The sequence below is a fragment of the Hypanus sabinus genome, unplaced genomic scaffold (assembly GCF_030144855.1).
Source record: "Hypanus sabinus isolate sHypSab1 unplaced genomic scaffold, sHypSab1.hap1 scaffold_976, whole genome shotgun sequence".
Lineage (NCBI taxonomy): Eukaryota > Metazoa > Chordata > Chondrichthyes > Myliobatiformes > Dasyatidae > Hypanus > Hypanus sabinus.
Genome location: NW_026781832.1, coordinates 25,166 through 37,185, shown reverse-complemented (window position 1 = coordinate 37,185; position 12,020 = coordinate 25,166). Strand labels below are relative to the sequence as shown.

Here is a 12,020-nt window from a genome sequence, read left to right as displayed (position 1 = left end):
AGGGGAGGAGAGAAGAGGCCATAGAAAGGGTGTTATGATTGCAGATTCTGAATCAAGTGATGTGGAACCACACGACCGGCCTGTGCATGCAGAGTTGTGCAGAGGCTCAGATCCTGGTGATAGATATCCAGTGGAAGGGCGAGGTGTAATACTAGACGTCATCTCTGCCTTATACTCCCCACAATTGCCTGTGATACAGAGAGGGAGGAAGGAGGGAGCGGGTGCGACACAGATGGGGAGCGTTTAGTAGATGGAGCGTATTACAAAGACGGAGAGGGATGTAGGGAACCAGGATGTGAAAGGGGATAGAGAGAGTGTGTGAAATAGAGCGAACAGAACAAAAGAGAAGAGAGTCCGCGTAGACAGAGAGAACGTCCCATCACACACTCCCGGGCTCACACACAGAAACGCTCTCCACACCGTCACATCACACAATCCCGGGGTCAGACACAAAGTCAGTCTCTCTCTCTCTCTCTCTCTCTCTCTCTCTCTCTCTCTCTCTCTCTCTCTCTCTCTCTCTCTCTCTCTCTCTCTCTCTCTCTCTCCCCTCCCTCCCTCCCTCCCTCCCCCCCATCAACCCCCCCACTGGCTCCTTAACCGTTGACCCCTTCCTAGCTGTCACACAGTTTCCTCGGTCCTGCCCTCCATCGAGGACATATTCAAGAGGGACCGCATCCATTACTGTGGACCCTCACCTCCCGGAAATAATCGGTCATCATTCCTACCATCGTGAAGGAGGTACAGGAGCCGACGACACTCACTCAACGATTTAAAACAAGTTACTCCCCTTCCACCATCAGATTACTAAACGCTTCCTGAATCCATTAGCATCCTCGATAATCCCTGCTGTATTTATTAATTTTTGGATCTTACATTAAATTTACATATTTGCGCAGTACTGATTGTACAAATGATCAACTCTCGGGTGGTATAAGTCACAGACAATAAATCAGATGGTGATTCCGGTGGCAAACACGCGATACAGATAGACAGGACATGTGTCACGCTGGTCTTCACTGAGTACAGGAGTCGGGAGGTCACATTGCAGTTGTACAGGACATCGGTGAGGCCACACTCGGAGTACTGTGTTCGGTTCTGGTCGCCCTGCTGCAGGAAAGATGAGATAGAAAGGGAGCAGAGGAAGATTTACGAGGATGTTGCTGGGATTCGAGTGGCAGAGTTGTGGAGACCGGGCTGGCGTGAGGAATTGATTCTTTGGGGAGCACGGGTGACATTATAGAGGAATGTTAAACCCCGAGGGGCGTAGATAGAGTGAATGCGCACAGTCGGTTACCCGAGGGTGGGTAATCTGTGAAGCAAAGTGCACAGGAGTCAGGTGAGAAAGGGTGGAGAGGAGGGAGAGAGGTAACAGAAAAGGCGGTGAGGTGAACTGTGCAAAGGGAGAGAAGAGTGGGAATGATGGCGAGAAAGAAGGAGATTGATGGGGAAAGAGGAATGTAGGAGAGTGTTGGGGGGAAGGGGATGTGAGTTGTGGAGGAGAATGGTTGGGGGAGGGACAGAGTGGGTGTAGAGGTAATGTGAGGATGAGGATAAGAGTGGAGAAGATAGACGGGAGAGAAAAACGGATTGTAATGTGATTCACGTGGACCCGAGGGACTGTTGGCAGAGATCCTGGATCTTTTTGGGAATATCCTTGAACAAATGTTCAGACTTCTCGCAGATGAGATGGTGTTGACCATTGCAATAGTCCCGCCATGGGTCCGAGTCGCAGTTACCGCAGATGGACGTTGCCGTGCCATGCTTGTACATAAGACTAGAAGCCGCTTCCCTATCAAAGAAGGGTAGACAACTTCAACAGAGTCAAAACAGCTCCAGGGGGACACCGAGACAGACACCGATCTAATCCCACTGCATCGCACTTTCCACACAGCCCCGTGTCGGTCTTCAAACTAATCCCCCTGACCCACTATATCCCCACAGATCCGTATCGTTCCTCACACGAACGCCACTGCATCGCGCTTTCTGCACAGCCCCGTGTCGGTTGTCAAACTAAACCCCATGACCCACTACATCCCCACAGAACCGTATCGTTCCTCAAACTAACGCCACTGCATCGCAATTTTAATACAGCACCGTGTGGGTCGCCAAATTAAACCCCCTGACCCACTATATCCCTACAGAACCGTATTGTACCGCAAACTAACGCCACTGCCCCACACTCCACCCCACAGCCCTGGTCAGAATCTGATCTACGACTGACAGCCCCTCACTTCCCACAGACCCAGTGTGTCTCCAAACGAATCCCACTGACCCGGTCCCAAGCCACAGGCCAGTAAGAATCCGAATCTCACCCGTGTGCGCATTTTCCAATCCAGTACGTTCTGTGTTGATGAACGAGAGCGTTGGAAACAACATTCTGCGAAATTAAACATTTAATTAATGTTAAGAATGAGCCTGTCTTAATACCTGAATCTGGGAGAATGAAGAATGTTGCTCTAGAGAGAGGGGGAGCAGCACTCTGTGTCTGACCCCGGGAGTGTGTGATGGGACGGTGTGGAGGGAGATTAACTCGGTGTCTGACCCCGGGAGTGTGTGATGGGACGGTGTGGAGGGAGATTCACTCTGTGTCTGACCTCAGGAGTGAGTGATAGGACGGTGTGGAGGGAGATTCACTTTGTGTCTGACCTCGGGACTGTGTGATGGGACGGTGTGGAGGGAGATTCCCTCTGTGTCTGACCCCGGGCGTGTGTGATGGGTCGGTGTGGAGGGAGATTAACTCTGTGTCTGACCACGGGAGTATGAGATGGGACAGTGTGGAGGGAGATTCAGTCTGTGTTTGAACCCGGGAGTGTGTGATGGGACCGGATAGAGCAATAATCACTCTGTGTCTGAACCCGGGAGTGTGTGATGGGACCGGATAGAGCAATAATCACTCTGTGTCTGACCCCGGGAGAAAGTGATGGAAAGGTGTGGAGGGAGGTTCACTCGGTGCCTGACCCGGGAGTGTCTGATGGGACGGTGTTGAGGGAGATTCACCCTGTGACTGACCTCGGGAGAGTGTGATGGGAGGGTCTGGAATGATTCAATCTATAATCGACCCCGGGAATCACTTACCTGTTCCTCATTTGAATTTATTTCGAGGAGCTTTGCATCAAAGTTTGCACAATGTTCCCTCGCTCCATCATAAGATTTCTGTAAGGAGGATATGATATAACACCGATTTTCGTTTTCGATCCAGTTCTGAGGACACGTCAGCTCTACAAATCAAGAGCAAAAGACAGTGAATCTTCGTCAATAACACCAGTTGGACCGGCTGGGATCAGAAAAAAAAAAACGCCCTCCACAACGTCCCATCACACACTCACGGGGTCAGACAGAGAGTTAAGCTCTCTCCCCCCCCCCCTCTCTCTCTCTCTCTCTCTCTCTCTCTCTCTCTCTCTCTCTCTCTCTCTCTCTCTCTCTCTCTCTCTTTCTTTCTCTCTCTCCCTCTTTCTCTCCACAATCGGATTACACATGGGTTCATACTGCAAGCTGTTCACTTTCAAACCACGCGCTCTTGCGAACAGATACAGAGTGAACCTCCCTCCACACTTTGTCATCACACACTACCGGGGTCAGACACAGAGTGAATCTCCCTCCGCACCGTCCCAGCACTCATTCCCAGAGTGAGAAACAGAGTTAAGCCACTGTCACAGTGTCAAATCGAACACTCCAGGGATCAGACACAAGGCAGACCCTTCAGGACCTTCCGATTACGGACAAACGAAGAAAAACATGTAGTGAAGCTCTTTCTCACTCTCTCATGACACACGATCAGGGTGATAAACAGTGTGCACCATCCGCACCGTCTCATCACACCCTCGCGGGATCAGACAGAGTGAATCTCCCGCCACACCGTTCCATCACACATTCCCGAGAGCAGACATGCAATGAAAATTACCTCGGCACCGTCCCATCAGTTATCGAGTGAAAGTCACTGCTGACCATTCAATCACACACTTCCTGACGGGTCAGAGATAAGTTTGGTTTCTGCACACAATGTCCCGTCACACACTCTCGGGCACAAACGAAGAATGAAGCTCTTGTCTCACGGTCCCATCACATTCTCCCGGTGTCAGACATAGAGTGATGCTCCTTCCCCACTATCCCATCACCACGACCCTAACCTTAATCCACACTATTGCACACTCATTGGGTCAGACATGGAGTGAAGAGCCCTGCACACTCTCCCATCACACGGTCTTGCGGACAAAAACAGAGTGAATCTTCCTCCATACATTCCCCAATACAAACTCCCGTCGACAGATAGGAAATTAAACACTCTCTACTTCATCCCGCCGCTCGCTCCCGTTGTCAGCCATAGTATGATGCTCCTTCCGCCCGATGACATCACAGGGGTCAGTAAACTAGAGAAATTCCCTCCGCACCGGCCTATCACAGAGATATCTGACGCAGAGCGGAAAACCATCCAGGCACGCGTCACCGTTCCCCTTGGCAGACACACACATAACGCCCCCCGGACCAAAGACGTTCACTCACACCCCACATCCCGCAGTAGCTTTTCATCACACGCAACTGGGTCGAACACAGCGTCCCATCAAACACACACGGGGTGAGACATAGCTTTAAGTTCCCTGCACACCGTCCGATCACACACTCCCGGAGTGAGCCACATAGTTTTCTCCCTCTACAAAGTCTCGTCACGCACTGCCTGGATCAGACACAGAGTGAATCTCTTTCGCCGTGGCCTCATCACACATTCCAGCGTTCAGACGTGTCGCGGAATTTCCTGCACGACGTCTAGTCACACTACTCCGGGGTCAGTTTCTCCATGTTACTGCATAGAACCGTAAAACCATAGAACACAACAGCACAGTACAGGCCCTTCAGCCCTCCATGTCGTGCTGACCCACAAAATCGTTAAAAATATACTAAACCACCACTACCCCATAACCCTCCATTTTTATTTCATCCAAGAGGCTCTTAAATACCCCTAATGTTTTAGCCTCCACCACCATCCCTGGCAAGTCATTGCAGGCAATCACAACCCTCTGTGTAAAAAACTTACCTCTGATGTCTCCCCTAAACTGCCCTCCCTTAATTATGAACCTACGCTCTCTGGTGTTTTTTTTTCTATTGGCGCCCGGGGGAGCCGGTAGGCCTCTTATAATCTTGTAGACCTCTATCAACTCCCCACTAATTCTTCTGCGCTCCAAAAAGAAAAGTCCCAGCTCTGCTAACCTTGCTTCATATGACTTTTTCTCCAATCAGGCAACATCCTGGTAAATCTCGTCTGCACCCTGTCCATAGCTTTCACATCCTTCCTATAATGCGGTGACCAGAATTGAACACAATACTCTAAGTGCGGTCACACCAGAGATTTGTAGAGTTGCAACATGACCTCTCTACTCTTGAACTCAATCCCCCTGTTAATGAAGCCTGGCATCCCACAGGCCTTCTTAACTACCCTATCATCCTGCGCAGCGACCTTGAGGAATGTATGGATTTGAACCCAGGGGTCCATTTGTTCATGCACACGCTTATGTAACTGACCATTAATCCTGTACTCAGTCTTCTGGTTTGTCCTTCCAAAATGCATCACCTCACACTTGTCCGGATTGAACTCCATCTGCCATTTTTATGGCCAGCTCTGCAGACTGTCGGTATCCTCTTGTAACATTCGACCACCTGCTGCTCCATCCACAACTCCTCCAACCATCGTGCCATCCACAAACTTGCTCACCCATCTTTCCACCACTACATCCACGTCATTTATATATATCACAAACGGCAGGGGTCCAAGCACAGATCCCTGCGGCACTGCACTCGTCACCGACCTCCAGGCAGAATACTTTCCTTCCACAACTGCACTCTGCTTTCTTCCTTTAAGCCTTTTTTTTTAATCCAAACTCCATCCACGCCGTCTCAACACACACTCACGAGATCAAACACTGAGTGAAGCCCCTTCTGCAACGTCCCATAACTCACTCCTGGGTTCAGACACAGAGCGAAGCCCCCGCTGCACGGTCCCATCACACACTTCCGAATTCAGAGGGAAACTTTCTCTCCACGGTGACATAACACATTTTCAAGTCAGGCATGCAGTGAATCTCTCTGTACACTGCCCCATCACACAATCCCGCTGTCACACAACAGAGTGAAGAGGGATCCATACTCTTCCATCAGACATTCCCGGAGTGGAACATCGAGTGAAGCTGTAATGTTACGTCTCACAATTCCGTGGTCAGACACAGAATGAATCCACATCCACAACGTCCCATCACACTCTCCTGGATTCAGTGATAGAGTGAAACTTCCTCCACGCAGCCCCATCACACACTCAGCAGGTCAAACACAAGAGTGAATCACACTCCAGAACATATAACCATATAACAATCACAGCACGGAAACAGGCCATCTCGGCCCTCCTAGTCCGTGCCGAACTCTTAATCTCGCCTTGTCCCACCTACCCGCACTCAGCCCATAACCTTCCACTCCTTACCTGTCCATATACCTATCCAATTTTACCTTAAATGACACAACTGAACTGGCCTCTACTACTTCTACAGGAAGCTCATTTCTCACAGCTATCACTCTCTGAGTAAAGAAATACCCCCTCGTGTTTCCCTTAAACTTCTGCCCCTAACTCTCAAATCATGTCCTCTCGTTTGAATCTCCCCTATTCTCAATGGAAACAGCCTATTCACGTCAACTCTATCTATCCCTCTAAAAAATTTAAATACCTCGATCAAATCCCCCCTCAAACCTCTACGCTCCAATGAATAGAGACCTAACTTGTTCAACCTTACTCTGTAATCTAAGTGCTGAATCCCAGGTAACATCCTAGTAAATCGGCTCTACACCCTCGCTAATTTATTGATATCTTTCCTATAATTCGGTGACCAGAACTGCACACAATATTCTAAATTTGGCCTTAACAATGCCTTGTACAATTTTAACATTACATTCCAACTTCTGTACTCAATGCTTTGATTTATAAAGGCCAGCGTTCCAAAAGCCTTCTTCACCACCCTATCTACATGAGACTCCACCTTCAGGGAACTATGCACTGTTATTCCTAGATCTCTCTGTTCCTCTGCATTCCTCAATGCACTACCATTTACCCTGTATGTTCTATTTAGATTATCCCTGCTAAAATGTAGAACCTCACAGTTCTCAGCATTAAACTCCATCTGCCAACGTTCAGCACATTCTTCGCACCGGCATAAATCTCCCTGCAAGCTTTGAAAACCCACCTCATTATCCACAACACCTCCTACCTTAGTATCATCGGCATACTTACTAATCCAATTTACCATCCCATCATCCAGATCATTTATGTATATTACAAACAACATTGGGCCCAAAACAGATCCCTGAGGCACCCCGCTAATCACCGGCCTCCATCCCGATAAACAATTATCTACCATTACTCTCTGGCATCTCCCACCTAGCCACTGTTGAATCCATTGTATTACTCCAGCATTAATACCTAACGACTGAACCGTCTTAACTAACCTTCCATGTGGAACTTTATCAAAGGCTTTGCTGAAGTCCATATAGACTACATCCACTGCCTTACCCTCGTCAACATTCCTCGTAACCTCTTCAAAAAATTCAATAAGTTTTGTCAAACATAAACTTCCACGCACAAATCCATGTTGGCTACTCCTATTCAGATCCTGTCTATCCAGATATTTATTAATACTTTCCAATAATTTACCCACCACTGATGTCAAACTGTTAATTTACCCACCACTGATGTCAAACTCTTCACACACTCCCGATGTCAAGCACAAAGTGACGCTTCCTGTCTCCATGCCTGCCCTGTGACGAGGAGCGGGTGAAAGAGGGAGATGTTGTCTCACCTTTTCTGCTGGTCAACAATCCACAGATTTGAGCCTTGGTTTCGTTGACAGATCTGTACTTCGTTTCCATCTCAGTGAACTGGTGACGGAGATCGCTGTGCATTCGTTTAAGATCGGACAGAGCAGAGTTTCGGTTGCAAGTTTCGTTCGACTGACGAAGCTGTGATACTGAGAGAGACGGTGAAGGATGTTTAGCGTTTCCAGTGACACGTGAGTCAGCGTCACGCTACCTAACAGGTCGCAGAGAGTGTTCTGTCGGTGTCACGGTGAAGGGTGTCACAGTGAGAGGCTTCATCGGAAACATGAGGGGCGTGTCTGTGTCACTCTGAGGGGCTATCAATGCCCTGGTGAAGGTTATGCTGTTGCTACAATGGGGTCTGTGTCAGTATCGTTGTGATGAACGATTCCCTGTCTCAGGGCTGGATATGTCCGAGTTGCTGTGAGGAACGTGTCGGTGTCACAGTGATAGGAGTTTCTGTGCCCCGGAGAGAGGTGTACCGGGACACAATGAAGTTTATCTCAACGTCACGACGAGAGAAATGTCAAGAGAGGCGGGTCTGGTAGAGTTCCGGTGTGTGGAGTATCTGCATGCTGTGTGGGTGCTGGTCTCATTGAGAGGAGTGTGTCTGTATCACTGTGAGAGGCATGTCATGACCTCGCTGTGTGGAATATTGTCACGCTGAGGTGTGAGTCCGTGTGATGGAGAGGACTATGTCGGTGTCATTGTGAATTTAAGTGTCGGTATCACGGTAAGGGGTTTTGCCTATGTCAAGGGGACGTGTGAGTAAATTCCTCAAAGTTGAATCAAAGTTGAGTTTAACTCATGGACTGATAGTGGACATTGGCGCTGGGTCCTGTTCATCTCGTGCTATACTTCCCAAAGGAGTTTGTAGCTTCTGTCAGAGATGCTCTGGGATGGTGAAGGACGTCTGGCGTTTATAGTGTGTCAGCGTCACGCTACTGAGCGGGTCACGGAGAGTGGTGTGTCAATGTCACGGTGTAGGGTGCTGGTGGCACAATGAGGAGCGTCGGCACCACCGTGAGGTACGTGTCTGGGACAAGCTGCGGGGTATATCAGGTTACCAGCGAAGTTTTTGTTGGTGACACGGTGAGGGCTGCGTCATTATGGCGGTGAGAGTTGATTCCCTGTCACACCGAGTCGGTGTTTCAGTGAGAGACGCGTAGCTGTCATTGTGAAATGTGTTTCCGGATCCATATGAGAGGTGTACCGGGTCACATCGCGGAGTATCTTTATGTCACGGTGAGAGATGTGTCGGAGTCACAGTGCGAGGTTTGACGGTGTTGCAGTGATAGACACGTCTGTGTCATAGTATTTGGTGAATTGGTGTTACATTAGGAAAAACGTCGATATCTCGGTGAGGGGTGTGTCACAGGGAATGACCTGTTGTGGACACGGTGGATGTGTCACTGTCACAGTAAGTTTAGTGTTATTGTCACGGTGCGGTCTGTGTGGATGACGCTCTGAGGGGCTTGTCGGTGTCACGTTGAGTGATGTGTATTTGTGATGGTGAGAGTTATGTCGGTGCTCCGGTGGAGCTGTTTTTGCTGTTTGATTAGAGATGAGTCTGCTTCAAAGAGATGGACGTGTCTGCGTCACGGTGAGTGATGTGTGCACGTCACAGTGAGCGACGCTTCGGCACCACGTCGAGAGGCGTGTCAGTGTTATGTTGAATCATTATTTCATTAGGTTGTGTGTAGGCAACAGGTTGAGGGATGAATCGGTATCATGTTGAGGGTTGTGTGGGTATCACGGTGAGGGGTGAGTCATGCTGAGAAACCCGTCAGTACCACAGTGAGCGGTGTCTTGGCATCACAGTGAAGGGTATTTCGGAGTAATGTTGGGGATATGTAGCTGTTACAGTGGCCATTCCTATTCTCTGCGGTTTGGTTGTTCCGACCGGTGTGAAACTCACCATGAATCCTCCAGCCGATACCCGTGATGATGAGGATCGCTGTTAAAACGCAGATTAGCCATGTGTTTGGGTCTGATCGGTCTCTCCTTGTGGGTCGTTTACTGCCCGTACCGTCTGTGGAAAAATCGTTCCTTTACTTTGTCAATCCATCGACATATTCCCTGATCTACTGCGCTCTGTACTTCCCATCCTCTGTCTTCAAATCACTCTCTTTTCCTCATGCACTGTTCATCTTTCTCCAACCCCTGTACACCCACGTGCATGACAAAGAGCCGATTAAACGCCTCTATCGATTTGCCTCAAGCACCAACCCTGACTGTACATTCCAGTCACCCACGCTCTCTGTGTAAACAAAACCTCGCCCCTCACCTCTCCTGAAAAGAAAGTCCCGTTGCCCTTCCACTCCATGATATAAAACTTTTCTCTCTGGAGGAGAAGTGCCCCAATTGCCTGGTCTATCTCTGTCTCTCGTCATGATACAGACCTGTTTCAACTCTCCCTCAGCCTGGAATACATATGAAATAACATATGAAATCCATTTATAACGCATGAATGCATTTTTCTGATATTCTGCATTTGCTTGCTATCTTTGAGGGTTTTGAGCCGTTGTGTGGCCGTTGGTGTTGTGTTTGGCATCTGGGCCCTGGAGTGACGCAGAACCCAATGAGACAAAAACCCGAAGCCCCTTTCACTGAAGTTCGCTTCATCTTCCCCTCCCTACTTCCCGTCTGAGAGTGTGTGGAGTGGGGGATGAGTTGGAAATTAGGGGCGCAGAGAGAGGGTATGAACATTGAGATAGAGAAAGGGTAAGAGGAAGGAAAGGGTGTGCGGACAGAATGGGTAAGAGTGCACGGGAAGTGAAAGGGGGAGGGGTGGTGATAGAAGGAAGACGGTAGAGCGCTTGAGCAGTGAGTGATTGACAGAGAATGGAGGGCAGAGTGGGGAGAAAGATTTAAATGAGGGAAAGAAAGGGGTGAAAAGGGTTGTGGGATGGAGGGGGGCAAGAGTGAGTGAGGTGAAATTCCAGAGAGATGGGGAGAAGAGGGACAGAAGGTGTGAGCGAAAGTCGGAAGAGAGGATGAAAGACAGAGAGAGGGAGGAGAAAGGAAAGAGAGAGAGGGTAGTAGGAAAGAGAGGGAGAGGGGCGGGGTAAGAGGCAGTTGGAGATGGAGAGAAAAAATAGAGAATGAGGTAAAAAAGTGTAGTATTAGGGTAAAATTTCATACAGCGTCTCTCCCACCGTCCTCTATCCTCATCAGTCCACCCTCGGTATTATCTACCCTCTGCCCATCCTTATAGCGCCCCTTTCTCAATACTCCCTTCTCAATATCCCTCCTACGGTACAACCTCCACCCTGCCCTGCCGATGGCATTCTCTCTTCATCGACACCTCCCACAACACGCTCTCTTCATACTATTCCTTAGCTCTCCCTCTATACCGTCCCTCCCTGGCGTTGTCTCCACTCCGCTGCCCCGAGTGCAGGCTCCTCACCAACCCTCCAACAGAGTTCCCCCATCATCGCCTCTCCCATCCGTTCAGCTGGGGACAGAACAGTGAACGTGATGGGTTCGTGGGTTCCCTCTGACTAATCGTTTGGGTTAATTGTGTGTTTCTACTGAGATGTCCGACAGGAACGAACACATCAGCTGAACACAGCCAAACTGACCGAGATGAAACTGACCTCCACCTGTCCGGACCCGGGGAACAGAGAGGGTCCTGAGTTTAAGTTCCACGTACGATACATTAGGTTGGGCTGGGGACAGAACAGTGAGAGTCAGTGAAGCTCCCGCCCCCCGTCCGATCACACACACCCGGGATCAAGCACAGAATGGAGCACTCTCCCTCCATTTTTCTGACCCACTCACCGTTGGAAGGAGACTCTGGTCACGTTTTTGCTAACTTCACATTCACATAAGTCCTGCCTTCGTCCATATTGTTCAGGGCTCTGCGTCTCTGAGCTGAAAACGACCGTTGTCAGAGGAAGCCCGTGATCAGCAGGCGGTCAAACCGACACCAGCAAACACCAGATGGACAGCTGATAAAGAGAGGAACCGAGAGCAGGGGGAGGAAGGGCAGGCTGGCAGAGAGATTAGAGTGGTGGGTGTTGGGAGAACATTGAGAGAGGGGAGAAAGAGGGGGGAGATAACAAAGGTGAAGATTAGGGATCAGCGGAGAGGTAGAGGGAGTGTACAGAAGTTAGAGGGCTGAGAGCAGGGGGAGTGTGTGAAGAGAGATGGAAGGTAAGGGTGACGGAAAT

The 12,020-nt window shown here is 49.5% G+C and overlaps 1 protein-coding gene across 1 annotated transcript in view; it reads right to left on the bottom strand.

Moving 5' to 3' along the window:
- Positions 1–847: 847 nt before the first annotated feature.
- The window catches only part of LOC132390591 (oxidized low-density lipoprotein receptor 1-like), a 33,270-nt gene continuing 22,097 nt past the window's right edge, over positions 848–12,020 (bottom strand). Inside the window, exons 2-4 of the mRNA XM_059963197.1 lie at positions 3,076–3,218; positions 2,313–2,377; positions 848–1,789 (exon numbers count right to left, since the gene is read on the bottom strand). Of these exons, the coding sequence (XP_059819180.1) occupies positions 1,600–1,789; positions 2,313–2,377; positions 3,076–3,218 (398 nt within the window). The 3' untranslated portion in view covers positions 848–1,599. The remainder of the gene's footprint in view (positions 1,790–2,312; positions 2,378–3,075; positions 3,219–12,020) is intronic.